Here is a 16040-nt window from a genome sequence, read left to right on the forward strand (position 1 = left end):
CCTACAGTCCTTGTCCTCCATCAGCCCTTTGCCTCTGCTGCTGTGACAGCTCTGGGGCTAGTGGCTGGGAGGTGATGCAGCTACCTACTGGTGGCCAGAGACAAGTGGAAGGCAACCCAAAAATACAACAGCAGAGAGGCCTCTGAAGGCCACAGATCAAGTCTACAGCCTCCCTCCCTGCAGGGCTCCCTCACAAAGGGGCTTGTGCAGCTCATCTGCACTGGCAGCAGTGCAGAAAGTTCAGGTCTTGGCAGACCAATGCCTGCTGCTAGCGAGCATTGGAGAGGCTGGAAGGGACCTCCAGAGATCATCCAGTCCAACCTCCTCCTCCCAAAGCAGCATCCCCTAGGATAGTCCATATGGCAATGCATCCAGGTGGGGCTGGAAAGTCTGCAGAGAAGGAGACTCCACAACCTCTCTGGGCAGCCTGCTCCAGGCCTCTGCCACCCTCATGCTGAGCTGAAACCTTCTCTGTTCCAGTTTGTATCCATTGCTGCTTGGCTTATTGCTGTGCACCACCCAAAAGAGCTTGGCCCCCTCCACTTGACCCCCACCCCTCAGCTATTGATAGGCACTGATCAAAGGGTCACACTGTTACAGCAGGGCTGTCTCCTCCAGGAAGAAGAGAGCCTCTGCTAATGCCTTATTCAAGGAGAAAATGTGGTCTAGTGGCTTTTGCAGATGACCTCAGAAGCTATCACTGCAGCAGGGTTTTTTTCCCCCCCCCTCCCTTCACTTGGCTGCTGAGTCATGAGATGAGCCAGTCCCTGAGCCAGTCCCTGGCTGCAGTCATTCTCTGAATGCAGTGCCAGGGAGCTGTTGCCAGGAGCAGCAACTTCGTCCTCTGCCCCACAGCTCTTCTGTAACTCAGGGGCAGAGATAAATCTGCAGCACAGAAGACCTAAATTCCAACTGCCTCCCAAACACAAGGATGCACAGGCACTCAATTTTGTCACAGTGGAGTTGGGGCTGTGCAGTCTGGAGAGGAGAAGGCTCCCAGGTGACCTTATTGTGGCCTTTCAGTATCCAAAGGGGGCTACAAGAAGGCTGGAGAGGGACTTTATAGGCTGTCAGGTAGTGATAGGACTTGGGGGAATAGAGCAAAGCTGGGAATGAGTAGATTCAGACTGGATGTTAGGAAGAAGCTCTTCAGCATGAGGGTGGTGAGAGGCTGGAATGGGTTGCCCAGGGTGGTGGTGGAAGCCTCATCCCTGGAGGTGTTTAAGGCCAGGCTGGCTGAGGCTGTGTGCAGCCTGCTCTAGGGTAGGGTATCCCTGCCCATGGCAGGGGGGTTGGAGCTGTCTGATCCTTGTGGTCCCTTCCAACCTGTGCCATGCTCTCACTACCCTCATACTGAAGAGCTTCTTCCTCACATCTAATCTAAATCTCCCCTCCTCTAGCTTGAATCCATTTCCTCCAGTCCTACCCAACACCCTGAAAAGTCCCTCCCCAGCTTTTCTGTATCCTTCAGCTACTGGAAGGCCACACTAAAGTCTCCTCTGAGCCTTGTCTCCTCCAAACTGAACAACCCCAGCTCTCTCAGCCTGTCCTCTGTTTAAGGTGAGAGCAGAAAGATGGTTGGACAATGGGTGTGGGTTTTAGCTGTGTTGGAGGGGAAAGGAGAGAAGAAACCAACCAAAGCAGAAGTTGTCTCAGTTCAAGGCTCGAATCCATCACTGCTGCTGTTTAGGTTAATCATCAGGGTTCAAACTGTACAAGAGGGGGGACATCTCCAAATGCCTGTGATGCAAAGAACCAGGAATCACAGTAAGTTTCCACACTGGCTGGATAGATGGCAGGTAGACTGTGCCTGGCTAGTTCCCATCTCCTCCCCCCCCCCCACCCCCAAGACTCCAAGTTAAAAAGCACTGCAGTGGTAAAAAATCAATGCAAGCTTTACAAGGAGCTTTGCAGCACATAGGAGGTCACCTCTGCACTGCTGGGAAGGCAGCCACAAGGACATGGAAAGGCAGCTGCAGGCCAGAAAATGCTACAAATCACACCCTGGGTGACTGAGGAAAAAGAAGAAAAAGCAACACAGTGTTTAAGGCTGGCATGAAAATAGCAGCCAGAAGCTGCAGTAAGATAAAGTTCAGGTCTACAGGGAAGCCAGCTGCTTATCATCTGCTCTGGGGCATGGGGAGGAGGTTTCCTTGTCAAAAGCACAAGCAGAGCCTCTGATATCTTCTATGTCATGTTAAAATCAAGGCCTGGCTGGGCATGTGTGTGCACCTGCTGGTCAGGGTGGAAGTTCAGGCCCCATCCCTGGAGATCACAGCTATTCAAGGTGAGGCTCGATCTAGTGCAGGATGCTTCTGCTGACTGCAGAGGGGGGTTGGACTGGATGACCTTCAGAGGTCCCTTCCAACTCATCTTAAGATTGTATCTATCTATATATGCACATAAATAGACAGATCATAGAATCAAGCAGGTTGGAAGAGAGCTCCAAGCTCATCCAGTCCAACCTAGCCCCCAGCCCTGGCCAATCAACCAGACCATGGCACTAAGTGCCCCAGCCAGGCCCTGCTGAATTCTTTCAGGTTTTCCAGTTAATCAGCCACTCTCAATCCTTCCAACCTAAACCATAGAATCATACAGTGGTTTAGGTTGGAAGAGAGCTCCAAGCTCCCCCAGCCCAACCTAGCACCCATCCCTGCCCAACCAACCAGACCATGGCACTAAGTGCCCCAGCCAGGCTTGGCTGCAACACCTCCAGCCACAGCCACTCCACCACCTCCCTGGGCAGCCCATTCCAGTGCCAATCACTCTCTCTGACAACAACTTCCTAACAACATCCAGCCTAGACCTGCCCTGGCCACAGCTTGAGCCTCTGTCCCCTTGTTCTGGCTGCTGGCTGCCTGGCAGCAGAGCCCAACCCCACCTGGCTACAGCCTCCCTGCAGGCAGCTGCAGGCAGCAATGAGCTCTGCCCTGAGCCTCCTCTGCTGCAGGCTGCACCCCCCCAGCTCCCTCAGCCTCTCCTCACAGGGCTGTGCTCCAGGCCCCTCCCCAGCCTTGCTGCCCTGCTCCAAACACCTTCCAGCACCTCAGCAGCTCTCTGCAATTCAAGAGCCCAGAACAGGACACAGCACTCCAGGGGTGGCCTGAGCAGTGCTGAGCACAGGGGTGGGCACAAGAACCTCCCTTGTCCTGCTGCCCACACTGCTCCTGAGCCAGCCCAGGATGCCACTGGTTCTGCTGCCCACCTGGGCACACTGCTCCTGAGCCAGCCCAGGATGCCATTGGCTCTGCTGCCCACCTGGGCACACTGCTCCTGAGCCAGCCCAGGATGCCATGTATCTATTACTGCTTTCCAGCAGTGAAGAAAAACAGAAGCAAGTCAACAAAAAGCTGAGGGCTTTTTCCTGTAGTGCCTGGCATTTGCAAACTCTCTCTTCTATTCCTTCCCGTTGCCTGCTCTGCTCTGGTTCATGCAATCCTCCCTCCATTCTGGGCACACAGAGCTGAAAACACAGGATTTTCCCCACAGCCTTGAGTCGATGAAGGGAGGAGCAGTGTTGAAAACATTAGCAACTGGAGGACCAGAGACCATTCAGCCTGGAGGTGAGGAGGAAGTTGTTGAGCAGGAGAGTGGTGAGAGCCTGGCAGGGGTTGCCCAGGGAGGTGGTTGAGGCCCCATGGCTGGAGGTGTTTGAGGCCAGGCTGGCTGAGGCTGTGTGCAGCCTGCTCTAGGGTAGGGTGTCCCTGGGCACGGCAGGGGAGTTGGAACTGGCTGCTCCTTGTGCTCCCTTCCCGCCCTGCCTGATTCTGTGACTCTGAAAAGTAAGCAACAGGGCAGTTAACATTTTGATGGTGCAATTGTCCTCAATTCTCAGGACTCAAGGAACAAAACCTCCTCATGCTGATGAGGTAAGCAGGGAAGCTGAAGCTGACTGAGGAAACTGCTTACGTCTGGGGATGCTGTGACTTTTAAAGGGGACCAGGAGGGCCCTAGAGATGGATCCTGCAAGCAACATATGGAAGCAATTACTCCTGGAGGAAAATATGTTCTCACAAACCTAAGCTGCTGCAGCACATGAAGTTGGGAAAGTTTAAGTGATAAATGACCTGGAGCCAGCGTGCTCAGGTGGCCAAGAGAGCCAATGGCATCCTGGGCTGGCTCAGGAGCAATGTGGCCAGCAGGACAAGGGAGGTTCTTCTGCCCCTGTACTTGGCACAGGACAGGTCACACCTTGAGTGCTGAGTCCAGTTCTGGGCTCCTGAATTGCAGAGAGATGTGGAGGTGCTGGAAGGTGTTTGGAGCAGGGCAGCAAGGCTGGGGAGGGGCCTGGAGCACAGCCCTGTGAGGAGAGGCTGAGGGAGCTGGGGGGGTGCAGCCTGCAGCAGAGGAGGCTCAGGGCAGAGCTCATTGCTGTCTGCAGCTGCCTGCAGGGAGGCTGTAGCCAGGTGGGGTTGGGCTCTGCTGCCAGGCAGCCAGCAGCAGAAGAAGGAGACACAGCCTCAAGCTGTGGCAGGGCAGGTCTAGTCTGGATGTTAGGAGAAAGTTGTTGTCAGAGAGAGTGATTGGCACTGGAATGGGCTGCCCAGGGAGGTGGTGGAGTGGCTGTGGCTGGAGGTGTTGCAGCCAAGCCTGGCTGGGGCACTGAGTGCCATGGTCTGGTTGGTCGGGCAGGGCTGGGTGCTAGGTTGGAACCTGGAGGTCTCTTCCAACCTCAACCATTCCATGATTCTATAATTTACAAAGGATTAAGAGTGGCTGATTAAGTGGAGAACCTGAAACAATTCAGCAGGGCCTGGCTGGGGCACTCAGTGCCATGGTCTGGTTGACTGGATAGGGCTGGGTGCTAGGTTGGACTGGATGAGCTTGGAGCTCTCTTCCACCCTGGTTGATTCTATGCTTCTATGACATTACTCACCAGGCAGAACCAAGCCACAGTCACACTTGCACTGTCAGCAGCAGTGCCTGGCAAGGTTTGTGGGCTTGAGAGCAAGCTTGAATGGAAGGGGGCAGAGATTCCTGGTGAGCAACACTCACTGGGGAAAGGCACTTCAGGCTGCAGCCTAAGCTTGCCTGGGAGATGCAATGAAGCAGGACAGAGGAGCATGGGTACTACTTCATGAACAAATGGAATGCCTTCAGGAAGGAAACGTTCACTGCCAGTTTCTAGACTTTATTTTAAGGCATTACAGGAAAAAAAACACCCTAAATATTTAACAAATGTGTATGCAATTAAATGCCAGGGGACTGCTAATTGCAGCCCTCCTCCACTGCCTCTGCAAAACAAAGATACTCCATACAATAGGCTAGAGAGAGGAAGCTGAAGACAGTTTAATTCATCATTAAGAGCACAGAAATATGCTGGCCTTTGGCTACAAGCAGCAAAGAAGCCATCAGTGGAACACCAAATGGCAGCCAGAGGATGTTTTTTTTTCCAGTCAACATCTTTGCTCCTGCTTCTCTAGTTTGTTTCCAAACCATTTCACCTCTAAGCAAGGATGGAACTGAATGCCTAAGAAAAGGACTGGCAGGGGTTGCAGGCCATTCCAACGAGGCTTTAAGGAGGCATCCTTCAGGTTGCAGAGCCTTTATGTGCTCAGCAGTGATTTAGCAGCCCTGGCAAAGGCAGGGACTTCAAAGGCAACCTCACAGGGTAAAAAAAAAAAAAGGGGAGTTCTGCCCTTTACCAAGCTGTTGGAAAAAAGAGAAGTCAAATCCAACCCAGAAATCAAATCCAACTGAGACATCAAATCCAACCAAGACATCAAACCCAACCGAGACATCAAATCCAAGCGAGACATCAACGTCCACGCACCAGAGAGTGACGAAGAGCTCAGTGGGGTTTTGTCTCTTTGGCTAACAGGCAAAAAGGGAAGCAAAAAAGAAAAAGCCAATCATAAATATTCTGAGAGTCCAGCATTGGAATTAAAGAGGAGGGGAAAAAAAAAACCAAACCACCAACCCAACCAAACTGAACCAAAAGGAGGAAGAGCTCCAACCCCAACCGCTCACTAAATAGGCTGCTTCGTGCCGGTGCCGTCGAGCAGAAACACAAAGCATGCATGGGGGGGGAATGATTTAGTTGGTGTCATCCTCTACTTGTTTCTTGGTTGAAAAAGGAAATATAGGAAGGGGAGAGAGAGAGAGGGGGAAAAAGAATAAATTAGTAGTTAAGACTTGTTAAGAAGCTTTGCCACCTGCTGGCAGGCAGAAGGGAGGTGAGTTTTCGGGTGTCTTCCCTGCCCATCTCCTGTTCGTGAGGCAACAGCACACACCCCCAAAAAAAACCAGGAGCATCATATTGGACCTCTTTATAAAAGGGAGATATATCTTTATATATATTTATATATATATATATTTCTTTCTCTCTATATATAATTTTATTGGTATTAACAGAATGCAATACCATACATGGAGCAAACAGAAAAGATCCCCTCCCCTCCCCCCAAAAAACCCCAACCCAACCCCATTTCAAAATACAGTTTTTAACCACCCTTTTATTTTTGCCCTCCCCAACTTCTGCTTTTAAAATGATCTCCCCTCCCCCCCCACCCCCACCACCCCATCCCCTCAATAAGATAGTAGGAAATATCAATTAGCATAAACATTATTACAATACACCCTTAGCCAAATCTATTTGAGAGAGAGAGAGAGAAAAGAAATCAATGAAAAAGAAAAGAATCCACATTCTAACCACAGAGAAAGAGGCAAACATCAACCCAGAGGGGACCTGGAACGTAAAGATAAATACAACAGCTGAACCAGCTACTTCTTGAGTAGTAGCATCCAGACAAATCCTGGCCCCTTTCTCCCCCTCCCCCAGGAACAAAAAATAACCCAAACCAAAAGAAAGGAAGAAAACCAGCCCTCTGGAAGTCCTAGTGGTCTACAGAGAAGACTTGGTTGCCTGCTGGGCCAGGCAGCATCACTCAACATGGAGGGTTTTAAGTCCTAGAAGTTAAAGAGGAACTGAAGAGTTTGGGGGTTTGGTTTATTTCCTATCAGCAGAGTCTAAGGAATCTCAGCGTGAGGTTATCTTCGCCGTCCTCATCCAAAGGAGTGCCAGGGTACCCTCTGGCAATTCATTACCCAGCAATAGAGAAATGGAAGGCTCTGACAGGTCTGCAGGTAACCTCCATGTGTTAGGAGAGACTTAGTTTTAGCGTGACAGGGTAAGGAGGCTTCCTTCGCTACCACCAAGCGCGCTTAAGAGAGGCAACTCTGCCTTGGTTGACCTGAACAGGTTTCACTTGTAGTTCAGTGCAAGCAACAGGAGTTTACACTTAGCCATGGCTGGATCCCTCTTTTAATTCCTGGAGGGTTGCAGAACAGAACTGAATGCCATCAAAGCCCTTCCCCTGCCCAGACCCTCTTCCCCTTCCGTCCTCTCTCCCACGCAGGGGCAGCATTTTCTGCCAACGCGCTCCGTGCAGACCGCCTCTGACTTTGTGCCTAGTCCCACTGTGGCAAGGGTGCATTCTTCACCAGACTGGCCATGCCCTTTGACACCTTCCTGGAGGCCTCAGATCCAGGCATGTAGGTTGTCTAGGCTTTAAAGAGGTCTGTGCAAACACCAAAGCCACTTCAAGAAGAACTGACTTTCTGAACGGAGGCCATTAGGGTCGCCGGCAAAGAGGCTGAAGTTGAGCAAGTCTCCGTCGTGCCAATTCTCTAAGGAAAAGTTTATCAAACCTCTGAGTCCAATGGGTTCAGTGCCAAGAGAAGTGGATCCCATTTGAGATGGAGAGATGGAGAGGTGCTACCAACTCGGGCAGTGTATTAGCCTAATACGATAAAGCAGTGATACAAGAGGGTGAAAGATCTGTGCCGTGCCCTTAGGACCACAGCAGCATCAGTTATATTATCAGACCCACTGTCATGCAAACAAGAGCAAAGAGCACATCTGGCACACAGCAGCAGCAGCACCACCACAGAGCTTTTGCTAATCTGCATGCAGCTAGGCTCATGAGGACAGAGACATGGCACTCTTCTGCTGGCACACCTTGCCCCCGTAAGCTACTCCGTCCCCGAGGCAAAAGGGCAGCAGGCTACAGGTTTTGTCTTTAAAAGGGCAGGAAGTTAGGATTCTGTCCTTAGAAGGGCAGCAAGTTACAGACTTTGTCTTTAAAAGGGCAGGAAGTCATGATTCTGTCTTTAAATGATTCTATGATACTAAAAAGGGCAGGAAGCTCCAGATTCTGTCTTTAAAAGGGAAGGAAGCTCCAGATTCTGTCTTTAAAAGGGAAGGAAGCTCCAGATTCTGTCTCTAAAAGGGCAGGAAGTTATGATTCTGTCCTTAGAAGGGCAGCAAGTTACAGACTTTGTCTCTAAAAGGGCAGGAAGATATGATTCTGTCTTTAAATGATTCTATGATACTAAAAAGGGCAGGAAGCTCCAGATTCTGTCTTTAAAAGGGAAGGAAGCTCCAGATTCTGTCTCTAAAAGGGCAGGAAGTTATGATTCTGTCTTTAAATGATTCTATGATACTAAAAGGGCAGGAAGCTCCAGATTCTGTCTTTGAAAATGCAGGAAATTCCAGATTCTGTCTCTAAAGGGGCAGGAAGTTCCAGATTCTGTCTTTAAAAGGGCAGGAAGTTACAGATTTCATCTTTAAAAGTGCAGGAAGCTCCAGATTCTGTCTTTAAAAGGGCAGGGAGTTCCAGATTCTGTCTTTAAAAGGGCAGGGAGTTCCAGATTCTGTCTCTAAAAGGGCAGGAAGCTCCAGATTCTGTCTCTAAAAGGGCAGGGAGTTCCAGATTCTGTCTCTAAAAGGGCAGGAAGCTCCAGATTCTGTCTCTAAAAGGGCAGGGAGTTCCAGATTCTGTCTCTAAAAGGGCAGGAAGCTCCAGATTCTGTCTCTAAAAGGGCAGGAAGCTCCAGATTCTGTCTTTAAAAGGGCAGGAAGCTCCAGATTCTGTCTCTAAAAGGGCAGGAAGTTATGATTTTGTCTTTAAATGGGCAGGAAGCTCCAGATTCTGTCTTTAAAAGGGCAGGGAGTTCCAGATTCTGTCTCTAAAAGGGCAGGAAGCTCCAGATTCTGTCTCTAAAAGGGCAGGGAGTTCCAGATTCTGTCTCTAAAAGGGCAGGAAGCTCCAGATTCTGTCTTTAAAAGGGCAGGAAATTACAGATGTAGTCTTTGAAAGTGCAGGAAATTCCAGATTCTGTCTCTAAAAGGGCAGGAAGTTATGATTTTGTCTTTAAATGGGCAGGGAGTTCCAGATCCTGTCTCTAAAAGGGCAGGAAGCTCCAGATTCTGTCTCTAAAAGGGCAGGGAGCTCCAGATTCTGTCTCTAAAAGGGCAGGAAGCTCCAGATTCTGTCTCTAAAAGGGTAGGAAGCTCCAGATTCTGTCTCTAAAAGGGCAGGGAGTTCCAGATTCTGTCTCTAAAAGGGCAGGGTGTTCCAGATTCTGTCTCTAAAAGGGTAGGAAGTTCCAGATTCTGTCTTTAAAAGGGCAGGAAGCTCCAGATTCTGTCTCTAAAAGGGCAGGAAGTTCCAGATTCTGTCTCTAAAAGGGCAGGGTGTTCCAGATTCTGTCTCTAAAAGGGTAGGAAGTTCCAGATTCTGTCTTTAAAAGGGCAGGAAGCTCCAGATTCTGTCTCTAAAAGGGCAGGGAGTTCCAGATTCTGTCTCTAAAAGGGCAGGGTGTTCCAGATTCTGTCTCTAAAAGGGTAGGAAGTTCCAGATTCTGTCTTTAAAAGGGCAGGAAGCTCCAGATTCTGTCTCTAAAAGGGCAGGAAGTTCCAGATTCTGTCTCTAAAAGGGCAGGGTGTTCCAGATTCTGTCTCTAAAAGGGTAGGAAGTTCCAGATTCTGTCTTTAAAAGGGCAGGAAGCTCCAGATTCTGTCTCTAAAAGGGCAGGAAGCTCCAGATTCTGTCTCTAAAAGGGTAGGAAGCTCCAGATTCTGTCTCTAAAAGGGCAGGGAGTTCCAGATCCTGTCTCTGGGGATAGGCTTTAAAGAAGAAAACAAACAAACAGAACCAAGAACAGAACAAAGACCCATCAAAGCAAAAAAATAAACCAAAGCAAACCCACAAATCAAACAAGAGAACAATGAACATCCTTGTGCTGGGGGATCCATCCCTGGAGATAGCCAAGGTGAGGCTTGACAGGGCTCAGGGCAACCTGATCTAGTGGGGGATGTCCCTGCTGACTGCAGAGGGATCTGGATGACCTTTGGAAGTCCTTTCCAGCTCAGCCCAGTCTATCATAGAATCACAGAATCAGGCAGGTTGGAAGAGAGCTCCAAGCTCATCCAGTCCAACTTAGCACCCAGCCCTGTTCAGTCAACCAGATCATGGCACTAAGTGCCTCATCCAGCTATGACTCTATGATCCTAACCAACTTATGTTGGTTTCCTCCATGCTGAAGACTCTCATTTGGAAGCACTAGAGAAGGGTCACAGGAATGAAAAGAAAGGAAGCAAAAAAGTGTGCCCTAAATCCACCACAGGAACAGGTTGCCCAGGGAGGTGGTTGAGGCCCTCATCCCTGGAGATAGTCAATGTGAAGCTCAACAGGGGTCTGAGCAACCTGAGCTAGTTGGGAATGTCCCTGCTGAGTGCAGAGTGGGTTAACTGAATGACCTTTGGAGGTCCCTTCCAAGCCAGATCATAGAATCATAGAATCAAGCAGTTTGGAAGAGACCTCCAAGCTCATCCAGCCCAACCTAGCACCCAGCCCTGCCCAACCAACCAGACCATGGCACTAAGTGCCCCAGCCAGGCTTGGCTGCAACACCTCCAGGCACAGCCACTCCACCACCTCCCTGGGCAGCCCATTCCAGTGCCAATCACTCTCTCTGACAACAACTTCCTAACAACATCCAGCCTAGACCTGCCCTGCCACAGCTTGAGCCTCTGTCCCCTTGTTCTGGTGCTGGCTGCCTGGCAGCAGAGCCCAACCCCACCTGGCTACAGCCTCCCTGCAGGCAGCTGCAGGCAGCAATGATCATTCTGTGAGGACAAATACCCTGCTGGCAACTTCTGCACGAAGAAGCAAAAGAGGTGGCACAACTCCATCTCTCCCCTTTCCTTATCCTAGCTGCACTGCAATGTTGTGCAAGGCTGGGTTAAGGAGAAAACCCAGAGCTAGGAAACCACACTGAGCTAACACCCCCCAAACCCCAGCTCTTGAGAACTCCAGAGTCTCTGTGTGAACACACACACCCTGCTGGCCACACTCCTCCTGATGCAACCCAGGCTCTGGTTGGCTTTCTGGGCTGCAAGTGCACACTGCTGGCTCATGGATGTGAACACACACACACAAAGAGGCTGGTTCCAAAAGCTTGGCTGCTCTCAGCACATCACCTATTCTATTAGCCACCACTACATCTCTCTCTAATGACAAACACCACAGATCTGGACATCCATTGAAGGTTTAGATCCCAGCTGGGAAAAGCTGAGGGGGGGGAATGTTTTACTGTTGGAAACAAACCCACAATCCCCACACCACATTTTGGGGGGAGAGTTTGGTTGTGCAGGACAGAAAGAAGGAGAAATTCAACCCCAAACAGCAACACTTGTTTAAGAGAAGCTTTTTTTGTTGCTGTTGTTTTGGGGGGTTTTGTTCCCCTTCCCCACAAGATAGGCTGAGAAAGGAAGGCAAATATCAAGCAGCAGCCTTTTTACTCTTGAGCATAGCATGGAAGGTCTGGGAAGCAGACAAGAAATGTTGTCTCAGTGACAGAAGGCACAAGGTGGGAAGCATCCCAGATGGAAACATCGGTGCCATTTACTCCACCCATGGCAGCAAGTGGAAAAGGAGTTTCCAGAGAGGCAGAGGGTGAGCAATGCTCATATGGAACTCAAACTGAGTCTGGCTTCTCCTCCACTGCTGAGATTTCCTGGGGACTCTGTGCACCAACAGAGAGAAGAAGAGGAAGAGGAAGAAGAATAAGGAAGAGGAAGAAGAAGGAGAAGGAGGAGGAGGGGGAGGAAGTGGAGATGGAGAAGAAAGAGAAGAAGGAGAAGGAGAAGAAAGAGAAGAAGGAGAAGGAGAAGAAAGAGGAGAAGGAGAAGAAAGAGGAGAAGGAGAAGAAAGAGAAGAAGGAGAACAAAGAAAAGAAGGAGAAGAAGGAGAAGAATGTGGAGGAGGAGGAGAAGAAGGAGAAGAAAGAGGAGAAGGAGAAGAAGGAGAAGAAGGAGGAGAAGAAGGAGAAGAAGAAAGAGAAGGAGAAGGAGAAGAAAGAAGAAGGAGGAGAAGAAGGGGAAGAAAGAGAAGAAGGAGAAGGAGAAGAAGAAGAAGGAGGAAGAGAAGAAGGGGAAGAAAGAGAAGAAAGAGAAGAATGAGAAGAAGAAGAAGGAAAAGGAGTATGAGAAGAAGGAGGAGAAGAAAGAGAAGGAGAAGGAGAAGGAGAAGGAGAAGGAGAAGGAGAAGGAGAAGGAGAAGGAGAAGGAGAAGAAGAAAGAGAATGAGAAGGAGAAGAAGAAGAAGGAGGAGAAGGAGTATGAGAAGAAGGAGAAGAAGGAGGAGAAGAAAGAGAAGGAGAAGGAGAAGGAAGAGAAGAAGGAGAAGAAGAAGAAGGAGGAGAAGGAGTATGAGAAGAAGGAGAAGAAGGAGGAGAAGAAAGAAGGAGAAGGAGAAGGAGGAGGATAAGGATAATAATAATGATAAGGAGGAGGAGAAGGAGGAGGAGGAGGAGGAGGAAGAGAAAGACATGGAGAAGTAGGAGGAGAAGAAGAAGAAGAAGGAGAAGGAGAAGGATAATAATAATGATAAGGAGGAGGAGAAGGAGGAGGAGGAGGAAGAGAAAGACATGGAGAAGTAGGAGGAGAAGAAGAAGGAGAAGAAGGAGAAGAAGAAGGAGAAGAAGGAGAAGGAGAAGAAGAAGGAGAAGAAGGAGAAGGAGAAGAAAGAGGAGAAAGAAAAGGAGGAGAAGAAAGAGGAGAAATAAAAGGAGAAGGAGAAGGAGAAGAAAAAGGAGAAAGAAAAGAAGGAGGAGAAGGAGAAGGAGAAGGAGAAGGAGAAGGAGAAGGAGAAGGAGAAGGAGAAGGAGAAGGAGAAGGAGAAGGAGAAGGAGAAGGAGAAGGAGAAGGAGAAGGAGAAGGAGAAGGAGGAGAAGGTGAAGGAGAAGGAGGAGAAGAAGGAGGAGAAGAAAGAGGAGAAGGAAAAGGAAAAGGAAAAGGAGAAGGAGAAAGAGAAGAAAGAGGAGGAAAATGACAAAAAAGGAGAAGGAGAAGAAGGAGGAGAAGAAGGAGGAGGAGGATAAGGATAATAATAATAAGGAGAAGGAGGAGAAGGAGGACGAGGAGGAGGAGAAGAAGGAGGGAGAGGAAAACAGTTTATATAACTAAAAACCTAAGTACAGCAGTCAAGAGAAACTTTCACATGGTTTACAACAAGGCACATTTGACTCTACAGCCAAAGGGAAAGAAACAAACAACACTCAGCCCTTTCTCCACCCCACCCCCCCCCCAAAAAAAAAAGCCAAACCACTGACAAACAAAAGGCCAAAGCAGCACATGTCAGGATTGGTGGGGTTGAGGGAAGGGAGACTTAGAGTAGACTGCAAAGGGAATGATTTGCACATCTGAGCCTCAGAAACAGTCAGAGCATTTAAACAAAGACTCTTGGATTGGTTTGGCAAAAGCAGCTGAGGTGGAAGGGGACACTGCTGCCTGCTCTGTGCCATCCCTGCAGCTCCAGGGAATCCTGTGCACCTGGAGCTTAGGGATATGGTTTGGTGTTGAGTCCTCAGTGCTGGACTGGATGAGCTTGGAGGTCTCTTCCAACCAGGTGGACTCTGTGATTCTGTTGTGTCGTGGAATGTTCTTCAGATAGCTTCAGCCTCTAAGAGTTACAGAGTCATAGAATCATAGGATCAGGCAGGGTTGGAAGGGAGCACAAGGAGCAGCCAGTTCCAACCCCCTGCCATGGCCAGGGACACCCTACCCTAGAGCAGGCTGCACACAGCCTCAGCCAGCCTGGCCTCAAACACCTCCAGCCATGGGGCCTCAACCACCTCCCTGGGCAACCCCTGCCAGCCTCTCACCACTCTCCTGCTCAACAACTTCCTCCTCACCTCCAGCCTCACTCTCCCCACCTCCAGCTTTGCTCCATTCCCCCACTCCTGACACTCCCTCACAGCCTCAAAAGTCCCTCCCCAGCTTTTTTGGAGCCCCCTTCAGATCCTGGAAGGCCACAAGAAGGTCCCCTGGGAGCCTCCTCTGCTCCACCTGCACAGCCCCAACTCTTTCAGGCTGTGCTCACAGCAGAGCTGCTGCAGCCTCTCAGCATCCTCCTGGCCCTGCTCTGGACACTCTCCACAATCTCCACAGCCCTCTTGTCCCAGGGGCTCCAGAGCTGGATGCAGGACTGCAGGTGGGGTCTCAGCAGAGCACAGCAGAGGGGGAGAATCCCCTCCCTGGCCCTGCTGGCCACGCTGCTGCTGCTGCAGCCCAGGCTCTGCTTGGCTTTCTGGGCTGCAAGTGCACACTGCTGGCTCCTGTTGAGCTTCTCCTCCAGCAGCACTCCCAAGTCCCTCTCCTCAGGGCTGCTCTCCAATCGTTATTTGGATTCCCAGAAGAGCTTTATAGCGAAAGAATTCACTTGAGAGGTCACAGGGTCAAATCTGCCTGCTTTAAATCTCTGCCTATGCCTTTGGCTGATGTGGCTGTGGAAGATGTGAGCCAGGAGGACGATTGAGGGACTTGAGCATCTCCCCTACAGAGAGCCTGAGAGCCCTGGGGCTGTTCAGCCTGGAGAAGAGAAGGCTGAGAGGGGATCTGAGCAATGCCTGTCAATAGCTGAGGGGTGGGTGTGAAGTGGAGGGGGCCAAGCTCTTGTGGGTGCTGCACAGCAAGAAGCCAAGCAGCAATGGATACAAACTGGAACAGAGAAGGTTTCACAAGACCAGCAGCACTTTAACTGCCTTTTGAACTCCTGTCTTCTCCTTCCTTTGTACCCTGGCTTTTTTGCACCTTACTGTCTATATATTCATGAGAGATAAGCAGGAACTTTGACTCCAGATCTTACCCACTGTCTAGCCCAATAACAAGGCATGCCTAGTTAGGGGTATTCCTCTAAAGGCAAAGAGTACATGTGAGATATCAGGCTCTGAATGGCACCCCTGGGGCAAAGAAATCCCTCCCCATTCTCCACAAACTGCTACGTGGCTGCTTCTGAGTCCAGGGGCTTATCTTTTCCTCCTTCCTAGGGCACTATTGGGCTGAGCACTGTCTGACACAGAGTCCCTGGGAGGCAAGCTGGCAGATCTACTACTGCTCAGAGGCTTCCACCAACTTCAGGACTGCTTAGGTTTCAGGCAGATGCCATGCAGAGATGAAAAGCAGCTGGTGTAGAGCCTGGCAACAGCAGTGCCTGAGGAAAGAGGGCTCTGGTGAGACATCCAGTGCAGCCCTCAGACACTACGCTCCAAGGCAGCATCACTGCAAATGATGCTATAAGAAGCCAGTTAGAAGTGGAAGCAGCAGCAGTGACCACTCAGTGCCCCTCTGGAGACTGAGTGAGTCCAGTAAGAGGCCCTAAATCAAGCACTAATACAGGAATATGCTGCCCACAAGTAGCCAGTTCCAGCTTTTCCACCACTACACTGCTATGCTTGCATGTCCCTCACACCCTCCCTGAGCTAAACAAAGGAGCACCAAGGGCACAAATGTGCTATGAGAAAGCAGCACAAGGAGGAAAAGGGTCAGGGGAGGGCAGGTGGTGGTGTCAGACCACACACAATCTCCAGCATTTGCTCCTCTGCAAACGCTGCCCTCAGCCCCAGGAGAACAGGGAAATTACAGGGCTCTGATCAGCAGGCAGTTGGCCTCCCACTTTCCTCCCACGGTGCTTCTAAACGAGCAGATGCATCCCAGCTCTACCAATATGCACTTCAGACACTACAGCTACTCTGACTGCACTAATGAACTCCCTCTCTAAGCAAGCAAGCAAGTAAAAATGCCACTGGTTGTGAACCAAAGAACTCCCTCTCTAAGCAAGCAAGCAAGTAAAAATGCCACTAGTGATGAACCAAAGAACTCCCTCTCTAAGCAAGCAAGCAAAAATGCCACTGGTTGTGAACCAAAGAACTCCCTCTCTAAGCAAGCAAGCAAAAATGCCACTGGTTATGAACCAA

At 50.1% G+C, this 16040-nt stretch overlaps 1 protein-coding gene across 12 annotated transcripts in view; it reads right to left on the minus strand.

The window, feature by feature from the left end:
• Window positions 1-16040, minus strand: part of CNKSR2 (connector enhancer of kinase suppressor of Ras 2) — a 215150-nt gene that overhangs the window by 10288 nt on the left and 188822 nt on the right. Inside the window, exon 21 of one of the 12 annotated variants that reach the window (XR_010304183.1) lies at window positions 1637-1740. The exons of 9 other annotated variants lie outside the window; for them this stretch is intronic. Coding sequence is in view for 2 of the 3 variants with exons in the window: in XM_064152026.1 (XP_064008096.1) it covers window positions 11752-11810 (59 nt within the window). In the remaining variant the exon portion in view is untranslated. Of the gene's footprint in view, window positions 1-1636; window positions 1741-7246; window positions 7743-10772; window positions 11811-16040 lie in introns of those variants that run through there. 2 more of the 12 variants (XM_064152027.1, XM_064152026.1) reach the window with 2 other exon arrangements.

Source organism: Pogoniulus pusillus, chromosome 12, assembly GCF_015220805.1.
Source record: "Pogoniulus pusillus isolate bPogPus1 chromosome 12, bPogPus1.pri, whole genome shotgun sequence".
NCBI lineage: Eukaryota > Metazoa > Chordata > Aves > Piciformes > Lybiidae > Pogoniulus > Pogoniulus pusillus.